Genomic DNA, 18,006 nt, shown 5'->3' with positions numbered 1-18,006 from the left:
ACTTAGTTGGTTCTGTGTTGTTTTGTTGTGTAACGACGTCATCACAGGACGTTAGCATCGTCCGGTAGCTACTTTAGTTTCTACTCCCGCCTCTCATCACACAGTAATAATGTCATATCTGTCTTGTGTATTTTGTATATGTACAGATGTGTTGACTGCTAAAAACTTGCTGTATTTCTGAAAGTGACCATAAAGTCTGATGGTGGTTCTGATAGTTATTACCATGTGGCTAATGCTAGCTTCTGCTCACAGCTAAGTTACTTTATTTTTCTATCACATTGATTTAACCCGTTACTAAGCTGCTAAATATTTGAGGCAGTCCTCTGTGACAAGACACGGAGATAACACCTGCTACCATCACACCAGGTTAATGGTGAAATGATGTAACCATATTGCAGTTATGCCTTTATCTACTCTTTTTTGAGGTGTCTTCACCTGTTGTACAGGTGTTCCTGTGGACACTGTGAATGTATGCCAACAGAAGCAGAAAACATCTGCTGTTTGGAGACACAAGTAGTAAGCTCACAGCTAAACCACAAAGTTATGTCTCTACAGTATTCGGCTACTTTTACAATTGTAAATTCAAATGACCTTTACCATGTTTTTCACTGTAGGTTCGGAGCCGTCTGCAGGCGGTTGATGAAGTTCCGTTCATGACTCAACATCCTGGGTTCCAGCCTGTGTGCCTAAACGTGTACACCCTACAAACGGCCGGTCACGTACTGAGGGCCGAGTATGGCCCTTCACGTCTGAGACCAATACATTGGTAAGTTGTTCTTATATGGGAATAAAAAGTAGTTGTCTTATTTTGCTTCATTAGGCATTCCTTCATTAATGCAGTAACATGACATATATAGGTACAACAAAGTCTAATATATTGTATTTGCGACACCTTGATTTTTATCTTATTAATAGAAATGTTGAACATTTTTTGGTATTCACAATCCATCTCTGTTGACATATACAAGCATTTATTTACATAAAACAATACATCCAATAACAATAATGAGAACACAGAGCCATCCTGTCAGGAAATCAACAACAGTTGTAATACTCCGGATTGAAAACATTGTGAAATAAATAGTTTTGTGTTCTTTTTCTGTAGATGGTGCAGACATATGGCCTATTGCACCTTTGTTGGCTGGTGCTGGGGCTACTTAGGACACAGAATCCGGGTTGTCATCCCAGCATGTGTGGTCCTTCACATATGCCAGGAGTTTCCTGAAGACAAAGGCCATTACGTTGGAAAGGGACCGAGTCTTGGTTGAACCTGGTCATGTAGCTGGGAATGACCTCCTCCTTGTCAGGACGCTCGTACTGGGCAGACAGATTCTCGGGGAGAGGAATGGACAACATCTCATTTGTGTATGGCATGGGGTCCACCAAGAGTTTGTCACATATGAGGTCCAACATGTCAGCTACAAAACCTGTTCAATAAAACACAAAGATAGATCTTTACTGTTATTGATATTGTTTGATTCATTTCTTTGTTTAGAAAAATTGTGTTCAAAATACATCCTGGTACTTGCTACTAATTTATTTATTTGTATGGTTACTTTTCACTGCGTTTTGGTGCGAACAATTACCAACAGAATTTCAAAACATGTTTGTTTGAAATATTAAAATATTGCGACACTAACAGAATGTTGGCTCTGTCTTGTGAGGTTTGACTGCATTGTCCCTTCAAAAGCCTTTGGAAAGTGGATCTTGTAGAGGGGTATACCAAACGTAACGAAATAAGGAGCCAAAACAATATATGACATACATGAATCTGTCTCAAAAAATTCTATACTAAAGTCTTCTTTTGCTGGAAAATTCTAATACACAACACTTATTTTTTACTGAACTACATCAACACATGTGGATTCACTAACACCTATAGACAACTATATTTAGAAAATTTATGTATTTAACCAATTTTAATAAAACATTGTATAGAATTTGACTTGTACATACCTTTACTTCAATAGTGGGAATGAAGAGTCCTGCAGGACAGCTGTGTACCAACAGTATGAGTTTCCACTGGGTCAGTTTGGCCCCCCACGTCCCTTGAAGCTGTAGGCTGAAAGGATGCACAAGGAAGAGGGACACTAATTTCAGGACACCAATGTTCTGATATTGGATAATAGAGGACAGACCTTTGTGTGCGTTGTCGCTATGACGACCAACAAACAATCGACTAACACGTGCGCGCACACACAAGACGAAACAAAGCACAACTCCCTACATAGCCTAGCATAAGTTGACTTTATTTATGCTGACAGATAATAGAAAAGAAAATATGAGACCTACTTACGTGCGTTTTAGTTTTATACTGTAGGTCCAGCACGCACACACGTGTGGGAGTGCAGGCACACACGCAGCACGCAAACGCGCAACAAAGGAGACATCCCTACATAGCCTAGCATAGCATGACTTCATTCATGCTAACCGACAAAAAGAAAACAGATCAAATGTGAGCCCAACTCTGGTGTGTTGTACCTACAGTAGATACTGTAGGTTTAGCACACACACGTTGTACCTACAGTAGATACTGTAGGTTTAGCACACACGTTGTACCTACAGTAGATACTGTAGGTTTAGCACACACGTTGTACCTACAGTAGATACTGTAGGTTTAGCACGCACACGTTGGAGCGCACACACGCAACAAAGCAGCACCACCTAATTAGCCAAATAGCACTGGATCACTCATGCTAACAGACAACTGCAAAAAAGATAAATATGGTGAGACTTACCTGTAACCAGGGTGCATTTCCTTGGTCCCGTATGGTTGGGAGTGATCCTTGAATGAGGATCAGTCTCAGGCAAAGCCCCGTCTGGACTGACCCCCATTGCTAAAACAGGCTGGAGTGAAGTGGTTCCACACACAAACAAACGCGCAGGTGATGTAGCTGCACAGAGCCATTAAAAATGAAATGCAGGTCTCTCCTGTTCTTCATTGGATGGGATGAAAAATAAACACTGGTGTTGATTTGTACAATCAACAACTGAGCAACTACCCTGTCTCCTTACCACAGACGCCATTTCAACAGACTGCTACCTCTCGTCAGACACGAAGAACTCCGTCCTGGGGATGACCACGCCCTTGGGCGTGTCAACCAGTCCATATCGTCCACGCCCCTGAGCATGTCCACCAATCCATATCGTCCAATACTCTGTCCAATAGCAGAGTGCAAAGTCTGACGTCAAGGATGCCTATTCTAGCAATCGAGTCGTTCAGAGCCATGACTTCCTAAAAGTCCAAATATCTATTGATGCAGGAAGTGTTTGTTTACCAGATTCTAGGAGTTGGTCGGGTTAGGGAGGACCACTATGTATATGTAGAGACCTGAAAAAGTGTGATTTTCATAATATGGCCCCTTTAAAATGAGGAGCACAGAACACAGAAAACTCACCCGGACACTTCATCGGGAGAAGGGGGTAAAGAACACAATGAGACTCGTACTCGAAAGAGAAAACATGATGTTGAACTTGGGCCTATGTTACTGTATATTGATTCTTTGTGGCGGAGTAGCATATTTTTTACCATTTAATAACTGTTGCAGTGTTAAATAGGCCTATTTGTTACATAGCAGGGCTTGAAATTGCGCCCATTTTGGTCGCATATGCGCCCAAATTTTTATCAGTGTGACTATTAAATATATGTGGGAGCACCGGTGCGACTAGGGGAAAAAATCTGGTGCGCCTTTTTTTGTGAGACCGCGATCCTGCGGTCCTGCCAGGAACCAATGAGAGCGCAGCTGCGGCTGCTCTCCTGGGGGAGAGAGGAGGAACGGAGATGGAAGGAGCGTCTCTATCGCTCCGTCACTGCCTTGCTTTCGAGGAGGTGCTCCTGAAGTCTTTGCTGGTGCTACTAACTTCTACATTTGGGAGCACCAGTGCTACCAAAAAAAAAAGTAAATTTCGAGCCCTTGCATAGTAATAACTGCTGTTCATCACTCATCTGTAGTCGGCTCGCTTGGCGACCATTTTGACTTAAAATAGTATTATTGTCATTTTTATATTGTTACTATTATTCTCCCCACCGTTTCTAAAGTGAGAGATCATTAGGCCCATTATTGCACAATCTATTCTGTGTTAACAGGAGCCTATATTATTAAACTTGATACCTATATGGCTACAAAGACTACGCCTTTTCTTTTTTTTCATGTTTTGGGCATTGGGAGGTAGAAGTGGGTGCGCGGACTGAAAAGTTTGGGAACCGCTGTCCTACATGAAGGTCAAGTGTGAATTGAGTGATGCTTATCAGTAGATTTTGGAACTGTTCCTAAGAATTTTAACGATTAAATGTTTTTTGTTTTTATTTAGTGTACGGTGACGTGGTATGTGCTTTTAACAAGTTTCTAGTGATTATAAGGGTTCAGGATATGTGCTGGACAGACATTAATTTGAGTGAAATGACAAAAACTAAGATTTTTATTTTACTGTGTATTTTGTTTAAACCGACATATAATTGAGAACAACTTAACTCAAAACAAAATGTACTGTATGTCATTTTGATATGTGCTGTATTTATGCTGTCAGGGTGTGATGTAAGAACCAATGTTTTCGGGTTAGGTTTCTGCCCAGAAACTGATACCAACACTGAACTCTGAATGCTTTGCTATTTCATATAAAATATTTGTTAAATCTATAACTTCCAGTTTTAATATTTAATAACTACAAAAAAATGACATTTATGTCATACAACATTTCACATAACAATTTCCCAGTTTGGGATCAATAAAGAACATCTATCTAAAAAAAAACACATTTAAAATATACTATTTAAATATTTTCAAACCATAACAGTACATTTACACACACGCGTAAACACACGTTTAACGTAACTATTGCACATCACCAATGGATCCACAGCTGCACCAGATCATCAAGGTAAGATGACATCATCAATATGATCAATGAGTGAAGTCAAAGGCAAGCAGGGGTTCAGTAATACTGATGGTATGAGCCCCTCAGGTAGTTAGTGGAAGAGGGCAACACAACTGCTGGTAGGCTGCTGTACTGGTAGAATGAGTCCAGAGGCAGACTGGTGACACTGGGCAGACTGGGGCTGTACTGTAAACCGTGTGGACGGATGTAGGGGCTGGCAGCCGGCCCCTCCGCTGCTGCAGCTACAGAGTGATATCTGGGGTAGGGTCCCGGTCTGAAGGCCTGCAGCTCAGAATAATGCATCAACTGAGAAGCGGCATTAGCCTGGCAGGCTTGAGCGAGGGCGTCCTGCACCGTCCTCTTCAGCTTCATTCGTCTGTTCTGGAACCAGTTTCTAATCTAAGGAGAAGAAAATGGTGTCATCAGCAACATTATTCCAAACAGAACAACAACTTTCATTTGCAGTAGAGAAAGTCAGGGCAAAATATTACTAGGAAATAATTTTTTTTTCCAAGTCTTAAAATAATCCTTGATCATCTTAACAGTCTCCTCATTTCTTAGTCACGTACGTTCAGATATATATTTGAGTTAATACACCTCAGTGTATTGATCAGGTATTGATTACTGATGTTTTGTATTGATAACTGACTTTACCTGCTTGTCAGACAGATTCAGTTTCTTGCACAGCTCTGCCTTGTCTTGCGTTCCCAGGTAAGCATTGCTCTTGAAGGCCTTCTCCATGCTGTTGATCTGTTCAGCCGTGAAGGCTGTACGCGGCCTCCTCCCTGTGGGGGGGGATGCCAGAGAGGGGGAGGAGGTGCCGTCAGCAGGGGCCGAGGGCGAAAGAGAGCGTCCCTCTTCACTCTCGTAACCGGAGGTTTCCTCCTCGGTTCCACTATTGAATCCCACCTCAGTCACTGGAGGAGGAACAAAAGGAATCGCTGTTAATCCACGGGCAGCAGGTCAGACCTCAAGGACTCGGCCTGGATAGCTGGTTCAAATCCAACATGGACCACAGTACTGCCATGTGCCATCACTTCTCCTTCTCTCCGACTGTTGTTTAAACATTAAACATTACATTTCAGATTTATTTGACTGTAATCATTGAAACCATTTGGAGCTTTGACTGTGTAGAAGCTAACAGTAACAGTAACTTCACTTTCAAGTGAAAATAAACTTTACAATGCCAAATTTTTCTTTCATAACGCTGTGAGGAGAAATGTTGAGGAAATTTTTCAAAGTTAAAAAAAAGTTGAATTCAAAGTTAGGTTGTGGACAATTTTCTGCAGATATCACGCTCTTCAGATTTGCGATGAATTTCTAGTTGCTTGTCAGTTAATCTGAGGAAATAAACCTACCTGGATTACTTAGGGTTTGATGTTGGACGCTCAACTCTTCATGGCTCTTGCTGTTGTCCTGTTGGGGTAGAATTTGGTTCTTGTTCCTGCAGTAGAACCCCGGCAGACTGTCTGAATATGTCCCACATGTGGAGAGTCCCGGCTCAGGGCCGGTTTCTGTCCCAACCGGCCGGCTGCTCTGAGCCATCCATTCAATGGAGAAATGTCCCTTCATGTCTGCAAAACTGCTGATGTAATAAATCCTTCTCTCTCTGCTGTTGGCGGTCCTCAGTCCCAATGTTCTCAAAACGCGCCTGTACTTATAGGAGAAGACCCTCCTCATCAGCCCGGAGATCAAAGTTTACACCTCCTCCCCTTCTTTAGTTTTCACAACTGGAGTAATTAAGACGTCTCATTCAGTCTCAATGAAGCTGTTACAACAAGGCTCCAGTGAGTCTGGAGACCCCCCCTCCACCACCTCCACCTCCTTCCTGCCTCCAGCAGATACACCTCACTGACATCCATACTGTCCATGAATACGTTTCCACTGTAAAGAAGACCGAAAGAGAAACAAACTGATCGTCAATATATTGTTTTCTAGATGACAAGAGTGATCGACTAATCGATCAATTTATCTACAGTGATTTACTCAGATGATGACTTTTGACTTTTTCTGCAGGTTAATGAACGAGCAAATATCAAATCGTTAACTATTCAAACTCTGGTGATGCTGAGTGATTATTTGTTCATTCAGGCCTAAACTATTTAATTTTCATATGAATCTTCACTTGAAAAGGGTCTTTCAGGGTAATTAGCAACACAATAAGCAGTCAGTGACGTCTCGAGCTAATCCTGGATGATCCCTAGATTAGAAATGATCCCTAGATTAAAGGTAGAGCTATTGTGACACAATGGTAACAAATGATGAGTTTCAAGATATAGCTTGTGTTATCTTTCTTTCAACTATTCTGCATTGAAAACTTCACTCAAGAAAAAGCAGTAAAACTAGAAAAACAGGCTCGTCTCACAAAAATGTAAATCGTGTAAAAGAACTGAAATAGCATCCAGATTGTTTATTGACAGACGAGTCCAGATGTTTTTTTCAAATTGTTTTCCAGTAGAAATTGTGATGTGGTGATTCTCAGGTCACGATGCTACTGATGCTGTAGGTTCCATTTTCTGTAGGATGAGGGATATAAAAATATTTTAGCCACATATATTCTTTATAAGAGAATATGTCAGCCTCAAACTAAGAATTACAACATGATGACACATATATTAGGCATAGAAAAAAAAATTAACCTGAAGTTGAAGCATACAGCGGCCTCAAATAATTTTGTTTAAAAAAAGTGATCCCATACTGATATTTATCACCTTTTCCCACACCCTGATAGGTTGTTTAAAGCACTTTTAAGTGTTTCTTTAATTCACGAAAGTGCGCTTCGTTATATGAAGACGGGCTTCTTGAAGCGTGAACGCGTGAGGGATTACTGTATTCGAGTGAAGTACTCCAGCTGTGTATTGATACTGAAATAAAAGACCTGATGCTTCATTACATCATCTCAGACCTTTGTGTTGCTTTCAATGCTAAATCAGGATTTGCGGATCAAGTTAATCGACTGATAATGACCTGAAGACGATGATACCACTTGGGACGTGACTTGCGACCCCCACCGTCTCGCAGCTCACCCACCCTCAGAGACGTAGAGGCCGCAGCCGCCATTTGTCTGCAAATGGTACAAACTCATAGTAGGTTTAGAAGATTAACAAGCTCAGTAAGAAACTCCCTCATTGATAAGATGATCAGGGTGATCAGCGGTGACCAGGATGCAGAGGAGAATTTTAATCGTTTTAATGTGTGTTGGAAGTAACACACTGTAGATTAACAAACGAAATAACTGCAGTCATTCAGACATCATGAGACAAAATAACATCAACAAGTGAGTCATCCTGGTGTCATGTGATTTCAGATTTTTGGAGATAAATGTGTGTTAAGTTAAATGTGTTATAGAGGGAAGTTCAGAGATAATTCCTCAAATCTCTCGCGTCTTTAAGGAAATTCTGTTTTAAGTGTTTTTTTTCATCATACTTTCCCCGAATATTATAGAGAAGGAATATTTTTTATGACATTTGGATGCTGACAACAAGCATGTTTTTCAGTTCAGCAAAATTTTAGTATGAAGTTCATTAAAAAAAAATCACGAATCCACATGAGGAGGCATATGACCCATGCATCTCTTCTTACCATCCTCTTGGTTGCTTTGAGGCACATGGGCTATCATAGCAGCAAGAATGAGGAAGAGGAAGGTCTATAGATTCCAATAATCAAAACACATTTTTATGATGATGGATCACAAAGATTCGAGCAGAAACATCATGAAAACGAGGCTGCGACTCTGAAGTTTTGTTACAGTACTGAAGCATCCTCTAAGGAAAACAAGAAATGAAATTGACTTGGTCAAAGCATGTCATCTGTTTTTACTTCACCACACAGAGAATAGGCCTTTAGAGAAACTTCATTATCACCATGCCCAGGTTATCTCTGCTCTGGTTTTTCTCTGCAGGTCTTTGTCTCTACATCTGTGGTCACATCAAGGAGCTGGGCGTCACAGATTAGGATGGGACGCGACCGGGTGGAGCAGGACTCCACTGATACCATCCACCCCTTTAAGCACCACCCAGACACAGACGGACGGGCAACACATGATCAGCCACCCTTTGAACTTTTCACTGGACTAATCACCTGCCTGTTGCTCCCTGTCTTTACGATCAGTTTGAGGGATTCCAATTCCATGCCTCAACTTCAACATGTATCTGACTAACGTAGGAATATGGTACCATCTGGCCTACCACTCCACAAGTAGGTTCTAACCTAAACCCACAACTCTGTTGCCACCAATTCATTCATTTTATTGAAGACAAATGCTTCATCTTGTTTTTAGACTCTTATCCAAATCAGCTGAAGCGGACATGGGGCGGGAGGCGGGGTACACCCGAGACAAGTTGCCAGTATATCAGGGCCTAATCCAAAGACCAACACCAACTCACAATCACAGTCATGCCTATGGATGAAAATCGAGAGACCAGCTCGCCTGAGTGACGTGTTTTTGGAGGTGGGAGGAAGCTGAAGAACCCGGAGAGAACCCACACATACACAAGGAGAAAATACAAACAGCACAGAAAAGTTCCAGGTGGATTCGAACCAAGCACCTTCTTTTTGTGAGGCAGCAGTGCTAACCATTGCGTCACGATGCTGCCCTTACTCTGCGGTTGTTCTTACATTATTTTTGTCTTTACTGCAGGGCAGCTGAGGTTGGCAGGAATTGATCCCATGGCCATTGTTTTGAGTAATTCTAACACAGCCCAATCCCATTTTAACAGAACAAAAGAAAAATGTGGCTCTGTCTCAACCTTTAAGCTCCTCCTCCTCAGCTCCTGTTGCTGTCTTCCTCTGTCCTATTGCTCTCAAATTAATCTGAAATTTTATTAGTTATTTAAATTCAAATCTTCACTGTAGCCAATGAATTTACAGTGTTAGCATGGAGCATGTGGCTTCCAAGGAAAGATGGCAAGTTCACGGACAAGCGCTAATGACCCAGCTTCACTGCAACAGTAAAAATAGGCGGGAAATAACAACTCCTTAGTGACGTTGCTGAAGATTTGACAGGAAACAGAGACAGAGTGTAGGAAAGAGCCCTAAGTGGGCAAATAATTTCCCCAAGAGAGATCAATAAAGTACATTTCTTCTTCTTTTTCTTCAATCCAAAAGCCTCCATGTTCAACAGCCAATACTATCACCACTATGCTTCCTGACCGACATGGTCGCTGACCATAAATGAGTTCCCATTTGCTCCAGCTGTTTGAGGAGGATGCTGCAAAAAAAAATTTAAAAAAATTCGCCTGACTCCTCATTGACAAGGAGGTGAGTAAATACCGACTGAAAATCAAAACTCAAAGTTGTTGTTTTTTTGTCAGGTGAAAAAAAAGCTTCGGAAGTTTATGTCAGAATAAAACAGGAGTTCAGAGACCTCTGAAACTATTTAAAGTGTTTCTGCTCTTTAGTGTTGCTGGTAAATCACCTGCCGTAAAAGATTACCGACCCTCGGGTGCGACATCGGCCTCCAGCTCTAGGATTTTTGGGAGAAATGTAAATTTCACAGTCTGTCCCCTTCACCCCTCCATTCCTCTATTTGAAGAGGGGAGTCGCAGCGCCTGCTCGTCCGCCAGGACCAGTCCCGCTAGCCCCATCAAAGCCCCAGGAGCCTTTGATGGGGTTGATAGGGATCAATGGGACAGGGGAAGAGGCCTTAACTGACTGTGTCACAGACGGGGCGGGTAACTGCTGGAGACTGCCGGCAGTGGAGATCAATGATTATTGAGAGTCATCAGCGCCTTCATCTGCATAGAGGATCCATTCAGCATCACAAACACGCTTGTTTCAGGCTGATCTTCAGCTGCCGCTGATAAAGGATAAGAGCACTTTATGGTGGATTGTTGTTTTCAAACTCCTTAATGTTTTTGTCTCTGACCTAATTATTGGGTATTCAAACCAGATAAATACTCCAGATGTGAATATTATTTCTGTTCTAATCATGATGGACAAAATGTAATGTTAATATTCCCTTTCACAGAAATTATTTATCTATTGTTTTATCAGAGATTTACATTCAACGTGTTTTATTTTGAATATGCAGCCTTGTAGAAGGCTTGTGTCCTCTTTGTTTTATAGATGACATTTTTATCATACATTCATCTGGTACTTTATTCCAAAATTATTTCTGTCGGGTTAAGACCTTGGTGAAATTGTTTCAAGAACCAAAACGTGAGTAAAAGGCTTGTTTTCACAAGAGATCTGAATTCCAAAAATCTGAAACTTCAGGCTTTGAGATGATTAAGAGGTGTATGATTATGAAACACTCCAGCATCCTGCTGTATTGAAGTATAGTTGTAAGATGTTGTAAAAAAATCAAGAAAATGACCTCAGAGGGTTGAAGTCTGAAAGCAGAACTTTAATATATTTACTTATTTTATACTGCAGTTTCAAGAAATTCAAGCCTAAACCTGTAAATTTACACCGTAGAACCCCAAAAGCAGATTAATCCGCTATTGAAAATGGACCCATATGGATGTCCTCTGCCCTTTTTGAGAAATTAAATTAGTTAAGGTCAAGAGGAATCAGTCAGCTTTGAGCTGAGAGCCACACATGCTAACATCTCCTTCAAGGATTGCGTCAGAAAACATCTGATTTTATCTAAACTGATATGCAGAGACCAGTTTGGGATGCGTGGTCTCCTGTTGGCACCCCGAGGGGAGGGGGAATGGGGGGGTCGAGGTGTGTTTGTGTCCATAACAGAGCAGCAAACAGACCCATTACAGATAAAAGGGCCTGAATGGAGCCAATCAAAGGGGAACCCAGCAGGAGGCCGTTACCTCACAGACAGCCTGGAACAGGAGGAGGAGGATCAATGAGCCTTCATCACTGGAGCACAAACACACCTCGTCCAATCAGGATCACTGTCTGTTTTATTGTCCCGGTGATGGCGTTCCTCAGGGAAAACTCAAATAAGTAAATGAATGAAAGAATGAATGAATGAAAGGACTAGTCCATATAATAGTCTGCTGCAAATCCAGATAATAATACAGACATGCTGATGTATTTACAGGTGGTTTTTACTTCACTGGTGTGTGCTGACAGGACACACAAGTAACAATCGAGATGATCTGGTTCTGATTCTGTTAGTTTCAAATGAGCTGGGTTTAGTTTTGGTGCATGAAAGAAATGAAGGATCGATTATTTAAACAATTGATGCCTTATCTTCAATGTATTTATGATTCTAAATTGAATGCAGAATGATTTAGGTTTGTGTCTTTCTTTATACCGAGTGTAGTGTTTCTGATAAACAAAAAATAACAACTCAAGGGAAAATTATGCCATATTTTTTAGAAACAATGCAAGTAATAGTCATGCATGTGCATGCAAGAGAATGTTTGTAAAGTTAATCAGATAGAAGTGTTTGAATTTCTATTAGTCCTTTGTAATAAACAAAAAATAGACACACTTAGTGTTTTCTAGTGCTTTCAAACTGAGGAGAAAATCAGTATGTAAATTCATCTGGATGAATTTACATTTACACTAACTCCTCTGTGTTCTCACCATCAGCCAGACTGGGAGTCTCCACAGAGTCTGCTGCTCCCTCTGAGACTTTTGGTTCACACATACGGTGTCAAAATCAATCACATGTCAATGGTGCGAAAGAAAGAAAAACCTTTTCCTCCCTTGTTGCCTTTATTATGCCGTAAACAGTCCTTTGTGTTCAGCCCATGTGGCTCATCTGTCTAAAATCTAACACAAGAAGGTTTTTTCTTACTTTTTTTTAGCAGAAAAACAGTCCTGCACGAAGAGAGTGGAGGCGAGAGGAGACATAGGTGTGAACATCGACACGGCTTTTGATGTTAAACTGGTATTTAGAGGTTAATGAGGCTGTTAGGAGGAGGTGAAGGAAACGCCGGTGACTTCACACACACAGGAAGTGTGTGTGCAGCAGTCTGCTGTAAGTACGTTATATAATGGGAAATGGGAAAGAATCAGGTTGATTATTTCGATCGGCAGGTGTCAAAACGGGGTTCATGGACCAGCAGGGGGACTTAAGGGGGCTCCGGAGGGGCCACAGGTAGTCACAGGTTTTCACTATCATCAAATTCATAGTTAAAGACAATGACAGATTATCTGATTATTTTAGTTTCATACATTTTCTTAATAAAAGATCTTTGAACCGCATTTAGATTATGATTCAGGATCTATTTGTATAAACTGAAGATACTGATACTTTCACTTTTACAATAAAAGCGCATGACAAGATTAAAGTACCCATTCTACCTCATTATTTTGAATCCATGGGTCATTAAATGCTTGTTAACAGAGGCATCCAACATTTAAATCTGTGTTTATTTTATCAGATTTCTGAATGTTGATTCTGAATGTTGCATCAGCATTCGTCATTAGTTGGAGCTTTTTCACCATGTGCACAATCAGTTAGTTTATCACAAAAATTCCAAATCTCTTAGTAGGGCCCCTCCAAAGGGTTGCAAGATTAGACAAACAGGATCTAAATGTGTGACATACAAATGTGGAACCATGAAACCACGTGAAGCATTTGGGGTCGAATGTTTAAGAACTCTGAGACGAGGGGAAAAATATATTGGTTTTATTGGATGATGTCAGACGCAAATAAATAAATAAATAAATTGAAATCTAATAATTTCATGCGCTGCATTTGATAAACTTGTCATACATTTAAATGTAAAATCTGCAAAGTTGAATCTACAGCTGTCAGACAAAAGTTTTGAACGAAAGGATGCAGTGGAAACTCGAGATATAAGCTGAGGTTATGGAATACAGGTCAGCGGTACACAGGTGCGTATCTGGAGCAATGCTAAATGTTTTACGTTCAACTCTATAACACAGAAGAATCGGGCATCAGGTGAAAGATTTTTAACCAAAAGAAAATGTGAAAAGGCAAACAGTTTTAGTTTGTCTCGTTTGAATGATTTATAACTACATCATAGCTCCCATTCTATTTAATGAAAAGAACTTGCATTCATATTTCAGAACATGAACACTCTTGTGTTTCTGTAAATAGAAGGAAAGAAGCAAAGACATTGGGTGTAAACGTGCTACAGTAGGAACATTTGGTATTCTTTAGATCATTTTTAGTCTAAGGACATTGGAGGTCTCCCAGCTGAGATATTAGTTCAACTGCCTACTGCCTCTAGAGGTAAGGAGTGGAAATGTTAGGCATCTTTAGCACTATGTTTCTTCAAATGCTGTTGAAAATATTTTAAATTATATGCTTTGAAGTTTAAATTTTGTCCATCTCTCAAGTATTTTGGCCCCACTAACATGGACTTTTATGTTTCGTAGAGTCATCTGTGATGACACACCAACACAGCTCAGACGGACACTCATCTCTCCAGGTTCAATTCTTCCCCTTTCCGTCAGCGCTCACCGGGTTGGATCAGGCGTTTCTCTCTGACGGAGGAATGAACTCCAGACCGAGATGAGCAAAGATTTCCTCCTCTGATGTCGCTCGCAGATACCTCCGCTGTTAGGGGGGGAAACCAAACTTTTTCAGGGGTCTTAGCTTCCCCCAGCAGGAGGGTCCAGTCTGACTATAGAGTGTTTGTACCTGGTTGTTGTCGTACAGAGCGTGGCTGCTGAGAGACATGGCTTTCTCGTGTCCCGCCCAGCGCCGCAGTTCTCTCTCGAACAACTGAGGAGTCAGAAAAAGAACAGCTCCCTGTAAACTTACAATGTCTTGCATGTGAAGAGCTAACTGCATTATATTGTATCTGGTTTCTTTAATAATTCATGAGTGGTCACCTTGGATCCAGTCCAGCCCAGCAGAGCGAAAGCAAACTGGCTGATGGGGGAGACCACCAGATCCACCCTTACAGCTCTCCACTGTTTTTGTCCCGCCTCCGGTCCAGAAACAGGGTGGCTGCTTTCGCCGCTATGGTTCTGACTCACGCTGTCTGTCTGTTGGGCTCCTCCTTTCTCCTCCTCAGACAGTTTGAAGATGGAAAAACACCTCTCGAATCTGTCCATGTTGGAGGAGGGCCGTGAAGGACCGTCTTTAGACTCCAAGTATGAGTTCCTTGTGGTTTTTTCATACAGCAGGAAACCCTGGAGGGATAGACGACCATCACTATCTGTACAGTGAGATTATTGAGAAGATCTAAAACCTTACTTGTAGAGTTTACCTTTGATTCCAACCAGGAAACCACTTTAGGCATCAGTCCCACCTCTCTGCCCTCCTCTGGGTGAGTGATCAGGAAGTCAACATCATGCCCCGTTAGCTTTCCCCTGGAGACACGGACAGGACAGACGTTATTATTTTAACCTGACAAAATGAAGCAGCTGGTTCCAAACCACTTTAAACTATCACATGTTCCCATTTTAAATCTGTCCTCACTTTTGTCCATCCCTTTGGATGAAGGCTCTACATAAAACAGTACCCATGAGCCCCTGGGGTTTACTATGAAGAAGGAAGTATTCAGAGTAAAAAGTGTTTTGTTAAATTTGTGAGGTACATACACTGCCATAGATAATGAATCTGTCTTAAAGTACCTGGAGTTTTTTTGTTATAAAATATTTAGCTTTCATCCACTGTTAGATAATCATTAAGTTCTGCAATTGGACGTTTAGCGCCTTGCGAAAAGTAGTTAAGTTCACAGGATTGTGGGTCTGACTTTCAACAATGATTCAACTACAGGAGTTTAATGTAGATTAATGTAGGATGCCTGATAAGTTCAAATTATAAACAGTTTGCTCTTTTACCTCCTGAATCCTCCAATCAGAGTCATCTGCGCACCTGGTAACACTGACGCCACCGCTTTATCCACAATCTCACCGATGGCATCTGCCTCTGATCTAGTGACCGGCTGGTTGATGTTGTGGTAATGCTCGAGTCCTGAGTTGCAGCAACATCCTCACTCAGCTCAAACATGGAATGAATGCATGACATGATTGCAAACTCACACACAAACCTGCCCGCTGTGCTCGGTTGAGTGTCTGTCCCGAAGTCTGGAGCTGCTGAATGTCACATATCCCTTCTCTAATCCATCGATCCGCAGTTTTCACGCCGACCCCAAAGATGCCAGTTAAAACCTAAAACAATAGTCGACATAAGAGCAGGATTTTTTCATATCCTTCAAATGAACGAGCCTTCACACCATATTGGACTGTGAAACTTTCACTACCATGTTTGGTACTGTAAATAAACTAGCTGACAAACCTTCAGCGCTTTGTATCGCTCAGACTGCTTTGTTGATTCAACTTCGGTCGATGCTCCATCCTCCAGGATATCCTACAGGAACAGTAGATCTGGATAATTACTGCATCAAGCTCAAGCCAAAGGTGGCAAAAATGACCTTCTACCCACTTTGATGACTCTGAGGGAATGTTCTCCAAGACAGGGGAGCCTTCTGAGCTGCGTTACATCCATCACCTGTTTGGGGAGAACCTTCAACACAGCAGTGGCACGTCGAAAGGCGACACCCCGTCCCTCGTCCTCACTGAGTTCAGCGCTGTCAGCCAGAAGTGACAAAGCATCCTGAGATGGAGAATCCATCTTAAATTAAGATGACTTGGATGATTTTTCTTTTTAAGTTGGTGTTGTATGTGGAAGAAGGAGCGATTGTGGTGGGACGCACAGTGAGGATGGTGTTATGGTTGTCCAGAGTGGTTCTTCTCTGACAGGCATAAACGGGGACAGAAAACGTCACCACCTCGGCTTTGTTCATCTGCTGCTCCTGGGAGACAAAGAATGACCTGGATTCATCAAAATACCTGCAGCGATCTCCACCAACCGAAAGCGCAGACATCTGTAACATTTACCCCCAAGGCACAGCAGCTTAGTTCATGAATGATTTAATCTCTGACACAGCTAATCAATGTTATTCTGCACATCCAAAAGGTCCCACACACAGTCCAGGCTCACACAGTGAAACAGTCCTGTGACACCACCAGAGTTGATTTCAGTTGTTAGAAGATGTTGTATGAAAATGATTGGACATAAAAATTCAGATCTTTACCTGTAGTTTATGTCTGTCCAGGATTTCAACAGGACGTGCTGCAGACATGCTCTCTGTGTACCAGCTGATGTCCAGAAGGTGGGCAGGTGTTCGGCCACGCCCTCCTGTTTTTGAGTCCAGCCACACTCTGACCTCATCGCCACTGTTGTTCTCAGAGACGACATGTGTGACTCTATCACTGTGAAAAGTCATCACAGCATTTACAACAACTGTGGCAACAGTTTTATTGTTACCTCCAACATTTTCATTGCTGTTTGGACAATTTTTTTTCAAAACCTGTTTGAAGCTTTGGGTCCATTCTAGTTTTTTTCTGTAGCATTAGAATATTAATTTGTAGGTAAATTTATCAGACACATTTGGTAGAGCAACATAAGCGGAGTAGGAAGTAGAAAGTGATGAACAAGCACCTCAAACCGTTTATTTCCCGCACCTGAACACTTCCTCCACTTGAAATCCTTTCTCCCGACCGAGCTGAGATAGGAAAGCTCTTCGACTGGCTCCCATTTTCCTTTCCAGCAGGAACAGTACAATCTGCGGGAACCGGTTCGGTGCTTCCAGTCCAGTCCCAGTACTCCCAGTATGTGAAGGGACGACTTTCCTCCGTTTTAATGGAACCATGCTGGAAGCATCAATGTCAAGAGTACGAAACTAGCTCATTTGTTTTACTGCTAGCTTTGACGTCGATCATCTCTTCCTCAAGACTAGCTTGTAATTTAAAATGATCAAATTTATGATAAAATAGTAATTAATTAAAAACATAGAGACGCGGTTAAAGTGTCTTGTAGGTTAGAGGAAATAAAAGAAAACCAGCCCCAACTGCAAAACTTAGGCATTGAAGAGGAAACAGCTGCAGCTGGTTCTCCCTGTGCATTACAATAAATAATTCCGAGTTGAAACAAGTCACAATGTATAGTTCCGCCAATTCTGAACCCATTTCCGCCCAACTAAGTCTAAATATTTGTTGTTTTAAAAAAGTGTTACAGGTTTACTGTTACGAAAATATCAATATGGTCTCATAATAATTAGCATGAGTGTTTTGAACCGTTCTTCCTAAGTGTAGGAAGAATGGTCTTTCTGAAATATAAATACATTTTAAATTGGGAATCAAGTCTCCTATGGTTACAGGACATAAAATAAATGACTAATTCTATATACTAGACTGAAGATAGCCTAAAAATATTATAGGTTTTAATAAATACTA

General features: G+C 41.4%; 2 protein-coding genes and 2 long non-coding RNA genes across 7 annotated transcripts; 1 reads left to right on the top strand and 3 right to left on the bottom strand.

Annotated features, from left to right (window-relative positions):
- Window positions 1–1,694, top strand: LOC137608044 (uncharacterized). Its single transcript, XR_011038144.1, has 3 exons — window positions 1–516; window positions 615–766; window positions 1,106–1,694. It is a non-coding gene; the product is annotated as an uncharacterized lncRNA (long non-coding RNA).
- Window positions 1,289–3,009, bottom strand: LOC137608045 (uncharacterized). Its single transcript, XR_011038145.1, has 3 exons — window positions 2,739–3,009; window positions 1,957–2,062; window positions 1,289–1,427 (listed from the first exon to the last, which is right to left on the bottom strand). It is a non-coding gene; the product is annotated as an uncharacterized lncRNA (long non-coding RNA).
- Window positions 3,010–4,932: 1,923 nt separating this feature from the next.
- ved (ventrally expressed dharma/bozozok antagonist) lies at window positions 4,933–6,447 on the bottom strand. The gene is made up of 3 exons (XM_068335456.1): window positions 6,234–6,447; window positions 5,530–5,792; window positions 4,933–5,274 (listed from the first exon to the last, which is right to left on the bottom strand). Exons 1-3 carry the CDS (start codon window positions 6,445–6,447, stop codon window positions 4,933–4,935), a joined length of 819 nt encoding a protein of 272 aa, XP_068191557.1.
- On the bottom strand, window positions 6,310–17,657 carry polm (polymerase (DNA directed), mu). Of its 4 annotated transcripts, none has more exons than XM_068334034.1 (12): window positions 17,236–17,657; window positions 16,806–16,983; window positions 16,425–16,523; window positions 16,154–16,324; window positions 16,007–16,078; window positions 15,759–15,879; window positions 15,550–15,682; window positions 14,973–15,075; window positions 14,593–14,895; window positions 14,399–14,482; window positions 14,219–14,314; window positions 6,310–7,391 (listed from the first exon to the last, which is right to left on the bottom strand). In XM_068334034.1, exons 1-11 carry the CDS (start codon window positions 17,421–17,423, stop codon window positions 14,228–14,230), a joined length of 1,539 nt encoding a protein of 512 aa, XP_068190135.1. In that variant the 5' UTR covers window positions 17,424–17,657; the 3' UTR covers window positions 6,310–7,391; window positions 14,219–14,227. The 4 variants fall into 4 exon arrangements, with proteins under 4 accessions (XP_068190135.1, XP_068190136.1, XP_068190137.1 ...); XM_068334035.1 differs by having other exon boundaries at window positions 6,310–6,759; XM_068334036.1 differs by lacking the exon at window positions 6,310–7,391 and adding an exon at window positions 7,416–7,939.
- Between the last annotated feature and the right edge of the window lie 349 nt (window positions 17,658–18,006).

The sequence above is a fragment of the Antennarius striatus genome, chromosome 15 (genome assembly GCF_040054535.1).
Source record: "Antennarius striatus isolate MH-2024 chromosome 15, ASM4005453v1, whole genome shotgun sequence".
Lineage (NCBI taxonomy): Eukaryota > Metazoa > Chordata > Actinopteri > Lophiiformes > Antennariidae > Antennarius > Antennarius striatus.
Note: the sequence above shows the minus strand (reverse complement) of the source record. Positions and strands in the feature narration are given on the sequence as shown.

Excerpts from the sequence above, each read along its gene's own strand:
- ved (XM_068335456.1), bottom strand. The coding sequence starts at position 6,447 with ATGAAGGGACATTTCTCCATTGAATGGATGGCTCAGAGCAGCCGGCCG. Across the intron at positions 5,793-6,233 it reads TCAAACCCTAAGTAATCCAG|TGACTGAGGTGGGATTCAAT; the intron begins GTAGGTTTATTT and ends TTCCTCCTCCAG. Across the intron at positions 5,275-5,529 it reads TGAATCTGTCTGACAAGCAG|ATTAGAAACTGGTTCCAGAA; the intron begins GTAAAGTCAGTT and ends TCTTCTCCTTAG.
- polm (XM_068334034.1), bottom strand. The coding sequence starts at position 17,423 with ATGGTTCCATTAAAACGGAGGAAAGTCGTCCCTTCACATACTGGGAGT. Across the intron at positions 16,524-16,805 it reads TGGACAGACATAAACTACAG|GAGCAGCAGATGAACAAAGC; the intron begins GTAAAGATCTGA and ends TTTGTCTCCCAG. Across the intron at positions 16,325-16,424 it reads ACCATAACACCATCCTCACT|GATGCTTTGTCACTTCTGGC; the intron begins GTGCGTCCCACC and ends TCTCCATCTCAG.